Source organism: Euprymna scolopes, chromosome 26, assembly GCF_053919585.1.
Source record: "Euprymna scolopes isolate OS-2025 chromosome 26, ASM5391958v1, whole genome shotgun sequence".
In the NCBI taxonomy this organism is placed as follows: Eukaryota; Metazoa; Mollusca; class Cephalopoda; order Sepiida; family Sepiolidae; genus Euprymna; species Euprymna scolopes.
The window spans coordinates 5,910,069-5,931,396 of NC_136507.1; the positions used below are offsets into that span (position 1 = coordinate 5,910,069).

The following is a 21,328-nucleotide window of genomic DNA, read 5'->3' on the forward strand; positions in this document are numbered from 1 at the left end:
TCAGAATGTTGGTGACTGTGTAGAAAAATTCAGAATGTTGGTGACTGTGTAGAAAAATTCAGAATGTTGGTGACTGTGTAGAAAAATTCAGAATGTTGGTGACTGTATAGAAAAATTCAGAATGTTGGTGACTGTGTAGAAAAATTCAGATGTTGGTGACTGTGTAGAAAAATTCAGATGTTGGTGACTGTGTAGAAAAATTCAGAATGTTGGTGACTGTATAGAAAAATTCAGAATGTTGGTGACTGTGTAGAAAAATTCAGATGTTGGTGACTGTATAGAAAAATTCAGAATGTTGGTGACTGTATAGAAAAATTCAGAATGTTGGTGACTGTATAGAAAAATTCAGAATGTTGGTGACTGTATAGAAAAATTCAGAATGTTGGTGACTGTATAGAAAAATTCAGAATGTTGGTGACTGTGTAGAAAAATTCAGAATGTTGGTGACTGTGTAGAAAAATTCAGATGTTGGTGACTGTATAGAAAAATTCAGAATGTTGGTGACTGTGTAGAAAAATTCAGAATGTTGGTGACTGTGTAGAAAAATTCAGAATGTTGGTGACTGTGTAGAAAAATTCAGAATGTTGGTGACTGTATAGAAAAATTCAGAATGTTGGTGACTGTGTAGAAAAATTCAGAATGTTGGTGACTGTGTAGAAAAATTCAGAATGTTGGTGACTGTGTAGAAAAATTCAGAATGTTGGTGACTGTGTAGAAAAATTCAGAATGTTGGTGACTGTATAGAAAAATTCAGAATGTTGGTGACTGTGTAGAAAAATTCAGATGTTGGTGACTGTATAGAAAAATTCAGAATGTTGGTGACTGTATAGAAAAATTCAGAATGTTGGTGACTGTGTAGAAAAATTCAGAATGTTGGTGACTGTATAGAAAAATTCAGAATGTTGGTGACTGTATAGAAAAATTCAGAATGTTGGTTACTGTGTAGAAAAATTCAGATGTTGGTGACTGTGTAGAAAAATTCAGAATGTTGGTGACTGTATAGAAAAATTCAGAATGTTGGTGACTGTGTAGAAAAATTCAGATGTTGGTGACTGTGTAGAAAAATTCAGAATGTTGGTGACTGTATAGAAAAATTCAGAATGTTGGTGACTGTGTAGAAAAATTCAGAATGTTGGTGACTGTATAGAAAAATTCAGAATGTTGGTGACTGTATAGAAAAATTCAGAATGTTGGTGACTGTATAGAAAAATTCAGAATGTTGGTGACTGTGTAGAAAAATTCAGATGTTGGTGACTGTGTAGAAAAATTCAGAATGTTGGTGACTGTGTAGAAAAATTCAGAATGTTGGTGACTGTGTAGAAAAATTCAGAATGTTGGTGACTGTGTAGAAAAATTCAGAATGTTGGTGACTGTATAGAAAAATTCAGAATGTTGGTGACTATGTAGAAAAATTCAGAATGTTGGTGACTGTATAGAAAAATTCAGAATGTTGGTGACTGTGTAGAAAAATTCAGAATGTTGGTGACTGTGTAGAAAAATTCAGATGTTGGTGACTGTGTAGAAAAATTCAGAATGTTGGTGACTGTATAGAAAAATTCAGAATGTTGGTGACTGTGTAGAAAAATTCAGAATGTTGGTGACTGTATAGAAAAATTCAGAATGTTGGTGACTGTATAGAAAAATTCAGAATGTTGGTGACTGTGTAGAAAAATTCAGATGTTGGTGACTGTGTAGAAAAATTCAGAATGTTGGTGACTGTGTAGAAAAATTCAGAATGTTGGTGACTGTGTAGAAAAATTCAGAATGTTGGTGACTGTGTAGAAAAATTCAGAATGTTGGTGACTGTATAGAAAAATTCAGAATGTTGGTGACTGTGTAGAAAAATTCAGATGTTGGTGACTGTGTAGAAAAATTCAGAATGTTGGTGACTGTGTAGAAAAATTCAGAATGTTGGTGACTGTATAGAAAAATTCAGAATGTTGGTGACTGTGTAGAAAAATTCAGATGTTGGTGACTGTATAGAAAAATTCAGAATGTTGGTGACTGTATAGAAAAATTCAGAATGTTGGTGACTGTATAGAAAAATTCAGAATGTTGGTGACTGTATAGAAAAATTCAGAATGTTGGTGACTGTATAGAAAAATTCAGAATGTTGGTGACTGTGTAGAAAAATTCAGAATGTTGGTGACTGTGTAGAAAAATTCAGATGTTGGTGACTGTATAGAAAAATTCAGAATGTTGGTGACTGTGTAGAAAAATTCAGAATGTTGGTGACTGTGTAGAAAAATTCAGAATGTTGGTGACTATGTAGAAAAATAAATTCTGGGGTACAAAAGGTTGCTTGTTTTAATCGTACCACTCCCATCTTCGTAGCTTTTCAACTTTTTGAGTAAAAAAAAAATAGGTTTTACTTTTGGAATGATCCTCATATACATACATATATATATATATTAGCATTATACCAGGTATTGTGGTGGTGAAAATTCATAAAAATGAATACATTAAAAAAAGTCTGTTGTGCACCTAGAACTTAAGTATTGTTGCATGTATGCCAGTGGCATTCATCTTAGGCAGGTTAAACTGTCTTTTTCCAAAGGAGGAAGTGTTGAAGGAATTTTAGATTCGCTAGCGGTTCTCAGTCATAAGTATATCCTGGTCAGGGGAAATGATGGCATTAGGTTTTTTCAGTTCTTTCAGGAAGGTGTCAACATTTTTCAATATACAGCATGTGATATTTTCAAATAGACATCTGTTACCGATGAGGCTCAACATTATCTTATGAGAACTGGTGTGTCGATGTGATTTGTTGTGCTCTCACTCATATGGATTTCATGGTCATGCCTACACACAAATTATAAAGCTTTGAAGATATTTTTTTTCAGGTGAGGAATTCTTTGTTCAAAAATTTGCAGAAACCTGTTGATTCTAAGAATGCTATATTGGTTTTGTCCAGGGTTAAACTGGTGACAACTGATCCACAGACGGACAGCTTGTTTTATGTACAATGAATTTTAATAATTGATAAATTAAATGTTTTCAATCTTTAGTAATTTGTTGCATAGCATGAGATCAAAAATTAATAAAGATATTGAGGCAATGTTTGAAATTTTCTTTGGAAAAACAGTGCTTATGAGCAAGGCTATTAAAATCTGCTGAAAAAACACTAAAAAGTTTCTTGTCAGTCTTATACAACAAACTATATATAATTTTTTTACGTTAAAAAAGTACCCTGGTGTCTCTGTCCCATGGGGTAGCATTGTAAATACATATATATATATATATATATATATATAAAAGGAAAAAGGGTTTTATTATTTTTAGCTAAATAAATAGAAGCATCATAATTCAAATTTTGTTTCCTCGTGGCAGAGTAAGGTCACCTTTTGTTAATTTCAACCCCTTAAAAGTGGAGAATGACAAAACTCCTAGAAAACAAAAGGATAAGATGAGAAAGTTTGTGAATCAGTATTTAATTTTAATATCTACACCTTCCATTTTTGTAAAAATTAACTCTTATTAAAAAGTTGATTTAAAGTAGATTAGTTAGGATTGGACCTTTTACGTAATTCTTCAACTGTTGTTGTTATATGAGAGTGGTTTAGAATAACATCAGTTGAAAGAAAACAAATGGTAAAAAGAAGTGGAAAGTAGTAGATATTCGTTTGATTTATTCAATATTCTCTTCTAACTTTGAATCATCCTTTGAACATCTATGGTATGTCAGTATAATGTTATCAGGTGATAACTTTTGAAATATACTGATGAAGAAAATCATTTACATTATGTATTTTTACCGAAATGAAATTTTACAAAAAAAGATTTGGGGGGGGGGATAGAAATTGCATTTATAAAAAATGTCATGGTCGAGTATAAATTCCTGAAGCATTTTTCAAACATTTGAAATCATAATTAATGTTTAAAATATTTGAAATCATAATTAATGTTTAAAATATTTGAAATCATAATTAATGTTTCAAATGTTTGAAATCATAATTAATGTTTCAAATTTTTGAAATCATAATTAATGTTTCAAATGTTTGAAATCATAATTAATGTTTTAAATGTTTGCGCTCTCTCTTTTTCTCTCTCTCTCTACACACACACACACACACACACAAGTAGAATATTTATCCCAGAACGAATTTAAGCAATCGATTTTAGTTTTATTTTTCTTTGTGATTTATATGATTTTTGAGTTGTCTAGAACACATACCGTGAGTGCACAGGGAATGAGGCATAAAAAAATGACTGAGTTCAGCATTTACTCCCCTTCCCCATTTAACCCCAAAAGTCCCACAGGGGATGTCAAATTCTGGGGAAAATGTACGAGCGGTGCAGTTTTAGGCCTTAAAATATGTAAATTTGAGTTCTGCACTATGCAAAAAAAAGAAATTTGCCCCCTCCCCATTTAGCCCCAATATCCTCCAGGCCTTGACATATTTAAATTTTTAGTTCAACACCATTCAAAACTGCTAATAAATAGACATACACAGAAAATTTTGGACAAATATGGTAAAATAGTCCCAAAAATAGTGTTTTTATTAGCCCTAAAAGAGCCTCTGGGCCACACCCAAGAGTTATCGCGAAGTATAGACAAACAAAATTATTATATGGAAATCAGTTAGTTACAACTTTTATAAAAATCCAAGGCATCATTTTTTTTTTTAATAAGCACAAAAGTGTCAATTTTAGCCATTTTAACACAAAAGGCACCCCTAGGAGGGGCAACTGGAGTTTTCTTGGAAAATCCCTTCTGTTGCTTTTTTACTCATATCATGTTTAATGTTTGTGCAAAATTTTAAAAAATTCCAAGATATAGTTATTGAGAAAAGTGCGGACAGACGGACAAGGCGGACGGACAAGGGTGAATTTACAGGTCTACCCTCCTTTTGTCAGGGGACCAAAAACATTTTATTTCTTCCAAAACTTATAACAAATAATAAACTGTCATTTAGTTTTGCTGCTTCTCATATTTATACTATCAGATGCATCAATATTCTTCTATAGTTAAACACACAGCAGTGTAGTATTTAGTGTAGTATTTAGTGTAGTATTTAGTGTAGTATTTAGTGTAGTATTTAGTGTAGTATTTAGTGTAGTATTTAGTGTAGTATTTAGTGTAGTATTAAATCGCCTGAAAGCTATTTTATTGTCTGTGGCCATATGCATAATTTTGCAATCTAATATTTATTTCTACATTACTAAAGCTAACTCTGAATGCCATGAAATCCAAATCTTGAATAGTGTAATACAACCATGAGATATATCCCTGAGTAAACAAAAAAAAAAAAAATAGAAACTTTGGACATTTTTTACAATAGTCATTAAAAAAGGTGTGAAAAATAAATATAAAATTAAAAATATGTTACCAAAGACAAGATAAGTTATTTTTTTTACCTATCTGGATGAGTTTATTTTTGTGTTTTAACGTATTTTAAAATGTTTATTTACTGCAAAAGTTGTGTCTAGTCTATTGAGTTGTAATGAAAACAAAAAATGTCGATTTTTTATAGCCTTGATAATCGCTCAAAAATTGAAAATTAAACAAAATATGTGTAGAAACTCATCCAATAAATTTATTTTTTCATCACTTTTTGTTTTGTGGGCTATTGTAAAAAATTTTCAAAACTTTTTCTTAAAGGTTCTGGTGACCCTTCGGTTGGGAATCTCTGCTTTAGATCAATCAGATTACACTTTGAAGTTTTCTATGGGCAACAATGAATAAACAAATATAATCGCTTTTAACGTGATCTCATTACAAGGCTTTCATTACAAGAAATATATCATGTTCACATGTCCACAAAAACTCCCTTGTTTCACTATTTCATGTTTCTTGTCAACTTTACATTTCTTGTAACATTGTTTTTATTGCTGTTGTGATTTACTCATGTGTCTTGAAACCGATTCTTATAAACAGATTAAATATGCAACCAATATTTTTGTTAAATACTTTTTTTCAACAAAAACATTTTTATCAAAATTCTGATTCGAAACAATAGCAAATATTATTGTTAACTATTACTGCAAAGAACCTTAACTTTTATCACATCTAACCAATTCCACAGTATATCCACATCAACTTTTTCAGTAAAAATATACTATACAACCTTCCTTCCACAAAAAGAAATTTTATAATAAGTAAATGGATCCGGCATAAAATGAAGCATTGCTGTAAAACAACAATCAATCAGTCAATTTATTTTAGTTTTCTTTTTGTTTCCCAGGATTCACCGAGTGCGTTTTAAAAAGGGTTTAAACAACATTTAATGTCTCTTTAATAATATTCAACCCCACCCTATAGATTTTAAGTACATCTTTGGGTTACATAACATGGTGTTATAGAATGGCATAAAAGTGATTAAGCCATTGACTCATTTGATCCTAGTCAATACAGTACTGTGGATACTATATATATATATATATATATATATATATATACTAGCAAAAGTACCCGTCGTTGACTGGTTCAAAAACAGCCTACAGAAAATGGACTCTGATTTATGAAAGTATGATAGGTTATGAAAAGGAAGGGTTGTAAAGAGATAGCTTCGAATTTGGGGGTATCAAAACCCAATGATATAATGAAAGTAAAAATAAAATAGATAAACCCCATAATTTATTATACCATACCTGTTCACACTGAAACACTTATCACAATATTCTGTGGATCTATATTAAAAATCCTTGTTAAACTTTGTGACATATTTCCATTCTATGGAGGTCAGGTGCGAACGAAGACCCCATAATTTTATTATACCATATTTATTCAAACTGAAACATAATTACCAAAGTATACTTACGCAGATATATGAAAAGTCTTTATTAAAGTTTGTGCCTATTTCCATTCTATGGAGGCCAGGCGCGAACGCAGACCACACAATTTTATTATACCATCCCTATTTAAGTTAAAACATACTTATCAAAGTATTCTTATGTACATCTATATCAAAAACACTTGTAAACGTTTTTTTTTTTAAATTTTAAAATTTTTTATTTTCATACTTTGTGGACCAGGCGCAAATGCAGACCCCACAATTTTAATGAACCACTGTTCTTCCAGATCAAACATACCCATTCCTGTGTCTCGATACATCTATCATTATATGTAATCAGTTTTTTAAAATAGTCAACCATATAGGAGCCTATTCGTGTCCACACACACACACACACACATTCAGCTTTATAGTATATATATATATATATATATATATATATATATATATAAACACACATACACAGACAGAATATGATAAAATAAATGTAAAGTTACATATTTTAAAAGTTTAATAAATTTAAACAATACAATACAAACATGAATAGTTTTAAAAGAAGTCCAAGTTTTTCAAAGAAATAAATCTTCTCTTCAGAAGGAAAAAGAAAAAAAAAACTTATTTAACAAACTTTAGTTTACATTATTCATTTGAAAATTTATATATATAGGTTAATAATATTCAAAGATAAAAACCAATGAATTTAACGATATTTCTATAGAAGTGCTCAATAATAAATACAAGATATAATTTAATTTAAAGTTAAATAAACATTAATCGAAACATTGATGATCGTGTAGCGATAACAAAAATGTTGATTTGAAAAAAAATATATATATATATTCTAGCATTTCAGCCCGGCGTTGCCCGGGTGTTTGGAGGTGTATGTTGAGCAAAAAAAAAGCAGCCAATTTTTTTAACTTTGACCCCTATTATAACTCCTTTATATTTGAGGTAGGGGGGCTCAAATCAAATTATTAAGTCAGATCCATGTCCAAGGAACCTATATCTAAAATTTCAAGTGTTTAGACCCAAAATTGGCGGAGGAGTTTGGTAGAGTTTTCAAAGGTCAAATCGTTGAACTTTGACCCCTTAATAGCAAAATTTCTGGCCGAAAACGAATTAAAAAGATTTTCCCAAATCTCAGTACTCTGTATATCAAATTTCGAGTCTGTAGACTCAAAATTGACAGAGTTATTGCGTTGAAAAATATACACACACAGACACGTTCACTTTTTTATATACTAGCATTTCAGCCCGGCGTTGCCTGTTAAGCAAAAAAAAAAAAAAAAAAAGTATTAGTAGGAAGGCAGGCTCGAACCCGTACCGCAAAGGAGGAAAAGAACGGGGGGAAAACCTGACGTCTATGCTGTTACGACCACCGCCAAACCGGAATTGACATTTTTTAAAATTTAGGCTAGACAATCGAAAGCAGAGGATGACTTTAAAAATATAGGCGAAAAAAGCGACCCTCCTCCTGTAGAAAAGTGCCCAGTTTATGGTGAAGATATTAATGTTTTTAGCCAATTTTTCTATATTTGTCGTCTGAAAGGTCGAACTTCAAAACGATACTGATCTTATAAAAATCCATTGCCTCTGTCGAAAGTGTGCGGCAGACATGCAAACATACATAATACATACATTTATATATTGATAACTAAAAATTTTCGAGCCAAATCGATTAAAAAACTTGCCCTATCTCTGAATATACTTTGTCAAATTTCAAATGTTTAGACCAGAAATTGTCTGAATAATTTAGTAAAAACCGCAGAGGGCAAATTATTTTTTTACTTTGACCTCTATTATGACCCCTTAATATTTATTGTTTGGGGCTCTAATCAAGTTATTAAGTTAGATCCATGCCCAAGGAACCTATATCTAAAATATCAAGTGTTTAGACCCAAAATTGTCGGAGGAGTTTGGTAGAGTTCTCAAAGGTCAAAATTGTTGAACTTTGACCCCTTAATAGCAAAATTTCTGGCCGAAAACGAATTAAAAAGACCAAAATTTTGGTCGAAAACGGATCCTGGAGATTTTTCCAAATCTCAGTACCCTGTATATCAAATTTTGAGTCTGTAGACTTAAAATTGACAGAGTTATTGCGTAGGGAAATGTACACAGAGAGACAGACACAGTCTGTAATTTCTCTTAATATTTTTCGTCCCTAATGAACCCTGCGCTAGGTGCCGCATCTTCCCCATGCTACCTAGCATCTTCTCTACTCTTCTGATGAGAAGCATTAGGCTTCGAAATGCCCTGGCATAAAGAGTCCCTTCTATCCCCCGAATTTAGCTTGTATTCCATTATTCAATAAATGATCCATTCTACATCTACCAATATATAGTTTTGTGACTTCATTTCATACTATTGTTGTCCTATTATATATATATATATATATATATATATATATATATATATATATACCCACACACTTTCCATTCTAAAACTAAAAGACGAAATTTATCCACAATATTAAGTTGTTGTTTTTTTCTAGATATATACTACGTTTTAAACATGTTTTATTAAATAGCAAAATATCACTAATTCCTCAAAGACAAGTGTATGTTCCTCAAAATACTGTTAGAAAAAATTTTTTTTATATGAAATGAAAAAGGATTTGGAGAAAAAAAATGTTAAAATGAAATGTAGATATTTAAAGTCTGCAAAAAAACATAAATAAAAATGTCATTTATTGTAGTGTTTATACCCTACCCCCTTTAATGATTGAATTTCTAAATACACATGGAAAACATCTTACGTCACTATATTGGATTATATATATATATATATATATATATATATATATATATATATATATATATATATATAGGGAGAGAACAAGTTACCCGCTTTTGTTCAAAGATCTTTGAGCTTTAAGAAGTTGTCAGCAGTGTGTGGAGGGGGGTAATTAACTTTGATAAAGTTTTTCTAACACTTCATCTTTTGACAAACATGTGATGCTGCTTATGCATGTCTCTGATTACGCTGCTAGATAAGAACTTTATATGTACAAATGGTAATTGATACTCCAAATTTCTTGCTTGGTCAACCAATCCGCGAGGCATAAGTCTAGCTTGCTAAAGTTTCAAATTAATTTGGATCATGTAGAATCTTTGAATAACTCACTGTTATTTCTTTCTCTGCATGTTTCCCGCCAATCTACAAAATCCAAAGCACCATAAATATTACATAAGTTTATTCCACCCCCACCTCCAAAATATTCAATTTGTATTTGCTTTATCTGCCAAACACTTGATGGCAGACTTGCATAATGAATGCTAATGTGAAGTTTGGAATTTAGGTACTTGTAATGAATGGGTAACCAAAAGATTTCAGTAATTATGTTGTCAATCTCAATGATTGATGGAGAATGCTGAATCCATCCCGAAAATGGGCAAAGTAGTTTATGATTTAAAAAACTGTGCAAAAATATTAAATGACAGACTATACTAAGCATGTGAAGGGTTAGGTTTATAAAAAAATTAAATTGTAAAATTTCCTAAAAAAAAAAAAAAAAAAGATGGCTTTCAAATTGTAAATTGCTTCAGTCATTTCTGGAACTGATTCAAGATTTCTATCAATATTCGATACTGATTCCATAATTAATAAAACATTCTGGATCCATATTCATTACAATTACTGGAATATGTAATTCATGTTTAAATCCAATCAAAGGCTTTCTGTTAATTTTTTATTAACTAGCTGGTATAGCTCTCTACACAGGGTCTCTTAAATTGTCCTCTTTTTCATATCAAAACATGAAAAACGTTTTTCTTTTAAAAGCAGTAAATATTCTTATAACTAGCAGGACCCGTTAATCAGCATTGCCCGGCGGTGCCCCCCCCCCCGTAAAAATTAAAATATGGTCGTTGCTGTTGTTGTTGCCCAACCTTCAACCTCCTCATGTTAAGAACGCCTTTGGAATGGGGAAAATTTGTAAAAAATTTGCCCAAAATGTAATTTTAATAATCGTTGTCAGGAATCAAATGTGCAGATATTATTAACCAACAAAAAAATTTGGTAGTTGTAGTGTTGGTCGGCCTGTGCGAACTAATCTGGTGGGCAAGGCTATGGTTTAGGGTATCATATTTTTGTTGGCAATACTGGAGTTTAGGTGGCAAAATATTCTCAAACCCTCTATCACTTAAAATGGACTAAATTCCTGTAGTCACCTGTACGTTACCATGTAAAAATGTAAACGGTATTTCAGAAAGTCACAGTTGTAAACCTTTTTAAGTTTTAATTTTAGACAACAGAAACAGAATTTTTTTTATAATTTTGAAAGAAATATTGTTCCTAAGCATTTTTCAACATATATATATATATATATATATATGTAAAAGAAATAAAAAAATTAGGGGGAAATCAGGCAAAAACAATTTATTTTTCGTTGTGAGCTATTTGCGTTTAAAAATGAAAACAAAACATTTAATATTACTTATTACCCGTTCAAGCCCTAAAATAAAAAGTAAGCAACACCCTAAAAAATGGAAATAGCAGGGAGTATCCATATGAACGCAAAAATATATATTAGCTGCAATAGCCAGGCTTGAACAAGACGGTGTAAAAAAAAAAAAAAATGAAACAATTAGTGCAATCAAACTGGATGTTAGCTGCACCAGGTTTAAAATGTGATATTTCTTATGTATACATTCCTAATCTTCCAGATTTAAAATTTATTTTTCCTCACATAATTATTGTTAAATATTAATTGTGTGTGTGTGTGTGTGTGTGTGTGTGTGTGTGTGTGTGTGTGTGATGTTTGTGCATTACCAAAATAAAGAAAATGTATAATGTAAATTTTACCCAGGATGATAATGGAAGTCTGTCTGAATCACAAAGTGCACTCCTATAGTGCCTACGAGGGTATAACCTTCTTAAAACTACAAATATATCCCATTTTTATGACGTTTATATCATATGTATAAAATTCTCTAGGTAGAACAATATAAGTGCCTATGTGCCAAATATCTATGTGCCCCCACTTCTAAGCTACTCATTAGGATGAAACCACTTTAAAACTTCAAATACGTATTTCTGATTTCAATGTAATTGAAACGATATCTATAAAATGTATAATATGTATAATATGTATAAAATGTATAAAATGTATAATACACTAATTCAGAGCGTTTTCCAACATTTCAGTTTTTTCTGCTAATGTTAGGAGGTGAAATGGGGTATGGAACCAGTAAAAGCAAAGAAAGTAATATAGCGTCATAGTGAAAAAGTACAGAGTAGTAATCCTCATTCAATCCTGGACAACGTCGGATATTCCTGCTGGTTAGAAATAAAATAAAATTTTAATATTAAGTGACTCTTTAACTCGTTTTGAACCCTTTTCCATATCTGATACATGACATTAATGATAATCAAGTTTTATCTTTTTTTTTCTTGCACTATTGCACATCACCCAGCCTTTGTGTGAGGATCAAAGTGTAGTATCTGTTATGTGGATGGAAGAAAAGAGGATTTAAAATCCTCCTAGAATGAAGCAGAGTTTAAAAAATTTTATTCGAATCCAGAATAATTTGGGAAAAATGAATTTTCCCTTCTTTAATAACTGACATTTAAGTTTGCTCTTATGAAGAGACGTGTAAATAATGATGTCGATAACATTGAATAACCTAGAACTGTACATTTTTGTTGATTAAAACGTTTCTTTTTTTCTCCTTTTCCAGCAACAGATTATTACAGTGAAAGTGAAGAAGAAAATGAAGAAAGTCATTTGATACACCATGATTTGCCCGACCATCTTGACTTGAAGGGTAAATATTTCTGCTTGATTTCAATTCCAAAGCAAAAAACATGACAGAATAAAAAAAGTTATTTGCAATATCTTAACATTTTTAACAATATAAAAGTTTTTCATAATTTCTAATATAAAGTTAAGTATTTTTACTGCACAATGTCAATATTCGGCCATCTTGTATTCCACAAGATAGCAATAAAAGTTCCCATGAAGCTTTATACACATTTTTAAACTCCTAAAAACATGTCTATTTTAATCATCATCATTTTTTTTTTTTGTATGATGGAAATATGTTGTTTTATTTGGAATATTCTGACTACTGCTTTCATTTTGGATGTTATTCTTACAATGTATCGAATGATATAACCTCCACACTTTTACAAATGTGCCTTGTTGAGATTTGGAATCTTCATGTGAAACTCACAAATCTGTACAGAAGTTCAATTGAAACTTTATATATCTACTGGGATTAGCTTGATCTCATTCTGCCGACTATGACTCATAGAAGTTTTAGATAATTGTTTATTGTATTTTTAATATTGCCTGTACTGCAGATTCAAATTATCAATCGTCATCTCAAACAAAATACTCCAAATATATCTGGTAGAATCAGAGCTATATACCAAAGGTGTCCATGGCATTTTATTTCCAGATTGGAATGTCATTGTTTGAATATCTATGCCATCTTTGATTCTAGGGCAGTTTAGAAAAATCTAAACAATGGCAAAGAAAGAAACGGATAATGATTTTAAAAACCTCTGAATCCTCAAGGCTTCATAGCAAGCGTTAGTTTTTATGAATACTAATATGAACACTTGGTGAAGAATAATTTTTCCATAATTTTAAGTACATAAAATTCCACCTGATGCTGGACACATGAAGAGAGAATAAGGAGAAACTAAAGATGAGAAATAATGATAGAGCAGAGAGAGACTAGCAATATCTTCTTCTTTGAGAAAGGGGTTGTAAGAACGAGAGTAATATTTTGAGAACAAGTTGCCAAAGCAAATTTAAAAGAAACAATACAATAGAAACTGTTATGAAATTGGAATTATAAAAAAAAAAAAAAAGAAAGTTTATTAGGAATTTTCAGATGAAATATGCCAGCAGAATCTGGTCCATCTATTAATTACGTATGCATGTTCTGCGCAATATTTTTAATGGTTGAGAAAATTCGTAAAATTAGAGATCGACTCTAAAAAGGCAAGACAACTTTATTTTTTTACTGTTGGGTCACCAGTTATCAAGACAAAGAACTTCTTGAGAATAAAGTTTAATGAGATGGAATAAGTGTCAGTGAGGAACACTATGGAAGTACTAACAATGGTATGGATTGCGTTAATTACTTATGATGCAGCTTATGACAAGAATTTGTTGACATTGGATTCAAAGACAACCACTTTGTATTAAGCTGGGAAGCAGCAATGCAGTAATGTTTCACACAAACCTGAAGCCCTTGCAAAGAACTTTGTCCATGAAATTCCACCTGACGCTAGACAAATAGAGAGAAAAAGGAAATTCATCTTCCATTGTAGTAGAGAAATGAGTTCTTACTGTGATTGTCTTATAAGGAGAAACTAAAGATGAGAAATAATGATATAGCAGAGCGAGACTAGCCATGTTCTCTTCTTTGAGATAAGGGTTTTAAGAAAGAAAAGAGATCACTCCATCTCCCTGCTCTCATTAGATTTTGAATACGATTTTGTACTCTGTCATGGCAGTAAAGGGTGTTTTATGCAGGAAAGAATACTTCCCAAGATGTAGCAGCTTAGTACTCCATCTTTGGACATATCCGACTCTTATATAAGCAGACGATTCTTACCATTTTATATCAAATTTAATGAATTTGTTAAAGCCTTGAGCAAAGAAAGTGGACTGCTTTGACTTTATTTGTGGCATCTTTCCAGGGCTTAGCACAAAAAATTGAAAGGTGATATGTTTGATGAGTCCCAAATTCGGAAGCTTCTGAAGGATCCAAATGTTGTGCATAATGAAATTCCTTGGAAATAAAAGCACGGCAAATTTATCAAAATAGTTAACCGTTTAATTCAGTTTTTCCGGGTTTACTTGTAACATGAGTATTAAAGTACATTTTCTTGTTCAGTCATTTGGAAAGCTGTTTGCAAATCTGGGTTGATATGAGCGATGAGCAAGACAAATGTTTCAACCGGGATCCTAAAAGGAACGTAACCAGGGATTGGTGAGATTGAGTAATTATGGCTTTTTTTTTTTTTTTTTTTTTTTCTAAAAAGGGACATCCAACTGAAGAGGATTACTTCATTAAAAAAAAAAAATAGAAAATGGATTCAAATTCTGTAACCAATGTCATTTTTTTTTTCAAATCAATTATTCATGACATTTTGTAAACATGTTCAACCAGTGTTTTTTGTTTTTCTGTGGCATAAATAGCATCCCCCTTCCATATACAATGAATTCAGAAATAATTTTAAACAAATTGAAAGGAACATGGTTGAGGTCTGTCAGATGAAATATTTGAGAGAGATTGATCTGTATGTTAGTATGGTTGAATTGCATTGCCCGGATCAGAATATGAGATAGCATCATCTGCAACATCATATTTGAAGAAAATACTTTTACAGCAACCTTGATGTTGTCAACAAGATATCTTATTGAATTATTTAGATTTATGTTAATGCTTTTAACCCAGCAGTGATAAAGATGAGATTAATTTCACTGGGTAACGTCTTATAGAAATGTCATTTTGTCTTTTAAGAAACAGCTAGAAATGTAGAACTACTATTATTACGTTCATGTGCAAACTGTAAATGTGGATACACTTATATGTGAAGTACATTCCCTAGTATGTTTTTATTTTATTCATCTCTCTCTCTCTCTCTCTCTCTCTCTCTCTCTCTCTCTCTCTCTCTCATAGAAACGTTGATTTAATTTGAATAAATAAAATACGCATGAAATGCACTTGAAAGCCAAATTAGAACACAATATTATGAAAATAAACAAATATTTTACTTGCTTAAAATTTATAATTAAAATATATTTCAGAGTTAAACTCCATCTTCAGTATGTTGTTTTCTTTCGTTTTCTTCTTCTTCTTTCTTGTAAAGTTGGAGAAGTATGTACAAGTAATGGTTTTAATTCAAATCATCAAAACACCTGCCACTTCTCTGGCACTGGTTTGTAAATATTTAGTCGGTTAAGAGAGCCATATCTGCACCATTCACTGGAGAGGTTTTGCATTGATATAAGATCAATGCACAAAAAGTTATAATACTCGAAATTGAATAGATGGCCGTCATCTATATATCTATAAAAGTGAACGTGTCTGTTTGTCTGTCTGTCTGTCTGTGTACATTTCCCTACGCAATAACTCTGTCAATTTTTAGTCTATAGACTCGAAATTTGAAATACCGGGTACTGAGATTTGGGAAAATCGATGTGACGGGTGTCAGCCAGAAATTTGGCTGTTAAGGGGTCAAATTTCAACGATTTGACCTTTAAGAACTCTACCAAACTCCTCCGACAATTTTGGGTCTAGACACTTGAAATTTTAGATATAGGTTCCTTGAACCTGGATCTAACTTAATAAAGTGATTTGAGCCCGAAACTATAAATTTTAAGGGGTCATAATAGGGGTCAAATTAAAAAAAAAATTTACTCTTTTTTTTTTGCTCAGCATAAACCTCCAAACACCCGGGCAACGCCGGGCTGAAATGCTAGTATATATATAAATAAGTAAAATTTATGAAGATAAAAATATATGATTTATATAAAAGAAATATCATGAAATCAAAAGCTCTACACGTTCTTTTTTCTTTAGAAAAAAATTAAAAAACCCGTGATTTGATTTAACTTTGAATTTCTATCCTTTATTTGTTACATATTTATATGTTATATGTGTGTGTGTGTGTGTGAGTAGGAGAGATCTTGGTATATAGAAAACGAGAAAGAGAAACATTAAAATTTGTAATTTTGATATATTACAAAAAAAAACTGTTCTTTAATTTCGTATAATTTTTTTTTTTGGGGGGGGATATTAACAATAATTTCCCAATCAAATAATTCAGACATTTGTTAAGTCAACTTTTAAAGCAATATTCTTAAGAACAATTAAATGTGCATATTTTAAGTTTTAAGTTCTGTTGCCATGCATCAATTAGACGTAGGAGCATGTAGGTATTTGGCATATTGAGAGTAACAGAGATTTAGGACTACTTACATTATCTTTCTCAGACATTTTTTACACATGATTTAAAGTTAATAAAAATATTTGAAATGTTAAGCTCTCATATCATTCTTAGGATTGATTTTGGAACACTTCTATTGTTTTCTTTGGTAAATTTTACATAAAAATACACTTTTAGATTTTATGTAGATTCTCGAATCAAACACACATTGAGTTTATATATATATATATATATATATATATATATATATATATATGAGAGAGAGAGAGGGAGATTACTGTGAGGATATATGTGCATATTAGATTTTATAATGTGAATTTTCATGTGGAATTAATGTTGATAATTAACGGTTTTACTGAGGTATTTGTCAATGAATCTTTCCTGATTATTTTAGTTTTGTTTCTTGTTATCAATTGATAACATGTTATTTTTTGTAGGGCACCTACAAAAATGTTTTTCTGAAGATGGTTTTGTGTTTTAAAAATTCTGCCTTGAAACTGCTGTATACATATAATATTTTTAATTAAAACTTAAAATAGGATTATTAATTAAAAGATATCAAAAATGCATAATTAATATATAGAAAGATTTAATGTATTTGGAAGTTATTTATTTTTTACATGATTGCGTTGAGTCGCTTATTGCTGGCAATACAATTTTCCCTTAAATTTGCATCAAAATCTCTTCATAGGTGCCAACACAGAGAAAATAAGTTTGAATGGTTCCATATTTTAAGAGCTTGTTTGAATAAAATATCTTGCAATGGTAAAACATATTTCTTTTATTATTTCCTTTAACTTGCTTAGAATAATTTATTTTAAAATGTTTCCCTTTTCTAATGGTTTCTTGTTCTCTTAAAGGATTGGCTTCTTTTCTTGGTTTACTCCATTTTCCACTTATATATACAAAAAACAATTCTGTCTTATGGAATGGGTTGGTCTCTTATTAAAAGGATTGGCTTAGTCATCACACCATCCTTTTTTTCTTTTTTTTTTTTAATTGGGTTGTCCGCTTCCCATATGTCTTTTTCTTAAATAAGTTGTCTTTTCTTATGTTGGTTGCCACATGAATTGGCTATTTCTTCTTTCAAGTACATTTCTATACATTACAAACTGTCCAGGATGCAGTGAAGCGGTTTTGATTTTTAAGCTTCATTTGTTTTCATATGACAGAAAAGAAATAATTTTTTAGTAGTAATGGAAATAAAATTTGTGTATTTTTTTATTTAAAAAAAATATTATTATATATTTTTTTTAATCATAATTAGAAAATATTTAAATTTTTCTAGTTGTTTGAGTGGAACTACATAATTTTAAGACTAAACTTCTACTTAAGTATGTTATTATATGGTCAATAACAGTACAACAATGACAAATGGATATTTATTAGTCAGAATCAAAAAGTAAAATTATAAACATTTCAAGAGTAGTTCTGTCTTTATTACATAAAATTCTTTTTTTCAGATTCTGACAGCAGCAATGATGACTTAAAGGAACTTTATCGGCAATTGGAAACGAGAGACCTGACAATTTGTGGAACGAATCGGAACCAAAAAAGAAGAAGTCATATTCAATCATCTGATATGAAAATGGCGGTCTCAGATGAACATCTTGACAAAATGAAGAAAATCTGTCTTTTGAAAAGAATGTTAAAGGTTATTTAAAAATTTGCTTTTTTTGCTTTTGTTTCCACCAATTTTTAAAATTATAAATAAATATATTACAAAGAACCTACAAAATTTTACAAAGAATCTACAAAAATTAAGGTTCATAACACAAACATTTTCACCACTCATCTACTAATTCCTTAATCAGCAAAAAAAATACTTAACATTAAATTAACATTTTCTACTGCAACTAGATGCGACCAGGATTTAAATTGGAAGAAAAGGCCATAAAAAATATTATTCATAGATACGTTTCCTCCACTGACAACAATAACCTTAGACTTATTATATATTATAAAAAATTTAAAGTCCAAAACCTAGTTGTAAAATAACAATGTCTCCCCTATCCTTAAACCACTAGAACACACCAATGTCATCTATAAGTTAAAAGTGTAACTCCTATAATAAAAAAAAAACAGTAGTTACGTTGGTAACACAATGACCATGCTATCCCATTGCCTTACCATGCATAATGTAAAATCTATTGCTATATTACATTTACAGAAAAAACATAACTCCCCACCTCTGAAGTAAGAGAAATTTTAGTCAGTAACACACAAATAATACACAATGAAACTAATGTTAAAAAATTAAAAATTTTAGAAGCGGTATATATAAGAATCCAGAAACCTGTCTTAAATATGATTACATACCAATCTAGTGAAAACATTTTAAATGCCTATCATAACCCCCTTTCCCTTTCTGACTCTGCCCTTACCTCAAAACCTGACCCACCCCACTGGGTATAAACAGCTTCAAAGGTATTAACTGTTACAACTTCTACTAACCACCATTTGTCCGTCAGCACAACCAAATCTTACACATTCTTCTGATGATGTTTTGACAAAAGAAGAAAAGCTAAAAAAATCGTAACATGCTTAGAAGAGAAAAATCTAACTATGGGACATTTATTAATACCTTTTTGATCTATAAACAAAAAAACATTAAAAAAAATGGTATAACTAAGCAAAACTGTCTGTTGTCTTGAACAATGTTTGTTTATATATATACGTGCTGGTTTCTATAACTTAGCACCATTAATAAGTAAACTTTTATTAAAAGAACATTATTTAACTGTAGACACAGGTTAACCTCTCACACCATTCAAACACCCCCTGTAATAATTAACACATAATCTTAATCAATAAATTACATAAAAAACACTCATTTAATTTCTGTTACAAACCTATATTTGAATTTCAACAGATATATCTTTTTTCCAGTAAGAATAGTAACTGCGTTCATATTTTTAAAGTTATATTAACGACTATATGACGTCACTGAAATTTCCCTCTTTTTAACATTGCCAACCCTCCCCCCCTCCTTTTTGAATTTCCAATGTCTTTTTCCGTTTTTCTGAAATAGAACTGCATCACACTGTGCACGTGAAACATTTTCAAATATTTTGTACTGGTATTTTTTGTTTCTTAATCTCATTCATCCAAAGGAAGTCTCGAAATAAAAACGAAACGTTGATGAACACATAATACGGTTTGTTCCTTTTTATTTCTCTATTTTGTCGGAATACTATTTCCATTATTTTCATCATATATATATATATATATATATATATATATATATATATATATATATATATATGATGAGAATAATGATAAAAGTATTCCTACAAAATAGAGAAATAAAAAGGAACAAACTGAGTTATATGTTCATCAACGTTTCGTCTTTATTTCGGAAGTCTCTCTTTCTCTCTCTTTATGCGCGAATTCTGTGGTTGTTTGTCGTTTTTATATGTGCATCTTCTATTGAGATTTTAGTTAGCCAATCAGCTTTCTAGTATCCACCGCGCCCTTCCTATCAGCCAATGAGCATGCACTTATCGAACAAAGGCCTATTTGACCTCTGGTTGACCTGTTCCTTTGTGTCTGCTCTATTTAGCCTGGATATTTAGTTTCTATATAGATATATATATTATATATATAGTAATTTATTTATATATATATATATATATATATATATAGTAAGTTATAATATATATATATTGTAAGTTATAATATATATATATATGTATATATATATATAGTAAGTTATAATATATATATATATATAGTAAGTTATAATATATATATATATATATATATATATATATAGTAAGTTATAATATATATATATATATATATATAGTAAGTTATAATATATATATATATATATATATATATATAGTAAGTTATAATATATATATATATATATATATATAGTAAGTTATAATATATATATATATATATATATAAAAAGTTATATATATATATATATATATAGTAAGTTATAATATATATATATATATATATATATATATATATATATATATATATAGTAAGTTATAATATATATATATATATATAGTAAGTTATAATATATATATATATATATAGTAAGTTATAATATATATATATATATATAGTAAGTTATAATATATATATATATATATATAGTAAGTTATAATATATATATATATATATAGTAAGTTATAATATATATATATATATATATATATATATATATAGTAAGTTATAATATATATATATATATATATATATATATATATATAGTAAGTTATAATATATATATATATATATATATAATATAAAGCTGAATGTGTGTGTCTGGTCATGAATAGGCTTCTATATGATTGACTATTTTAAAAAACTGATTACATATACTGATAAAAGATGTATCGAGACACAGGAATGTGTATGTTTGATCTGGCAGAACGGTGGTTCATTAAAATCGTGGGGTCTGCGTACGTCCCCCTTTCCCTGTAAATAAGAAGAATATTAGATAAGTGAAAAATGAGATTAGGATTAGAATCGAATTGTAATCGTAAGCAACGTTAAAGATTGGAATGTTAGAAAATAAGGTGTCAACAAATCAAAAGTATCTATATGAAGTCCCAAGCATCTCAGAACTGTATAATATGTATAACTGTCCTCTCTCTCTCATCATTGTCATATCTGTTATATGTATAGTCCCAATATGACTCCCACGTCATCTTAAAAAT

At 30.0% G+C, this 21,328-nt stretch overlaps 1 protein-coding gene across 1 annotated transcript in view; it reads left to right on the top strand.

Moving 5' to 3' along the window:
* LOC145247789 (uncharacterized) overlaps positions 1–21,328 on the top strand; it is a 372,873-nt gene that overhangs the window by 351,082 nt on the left and 463 nt on the right. The window contains exons 12-13 of the mRNA XM_080109427.1: positions 12,413–12,499; positions 18,110–18,300. Of these exons, the coding sequence (XP_079965553.1) occupies positions 12,413–12,499; positions 18,110–18,300 (278 nt within the window). The remainder of the gene's footprint in view (positions 1–12,412; positions 12,500–18,109; positions 18,301–21,328) is intronic.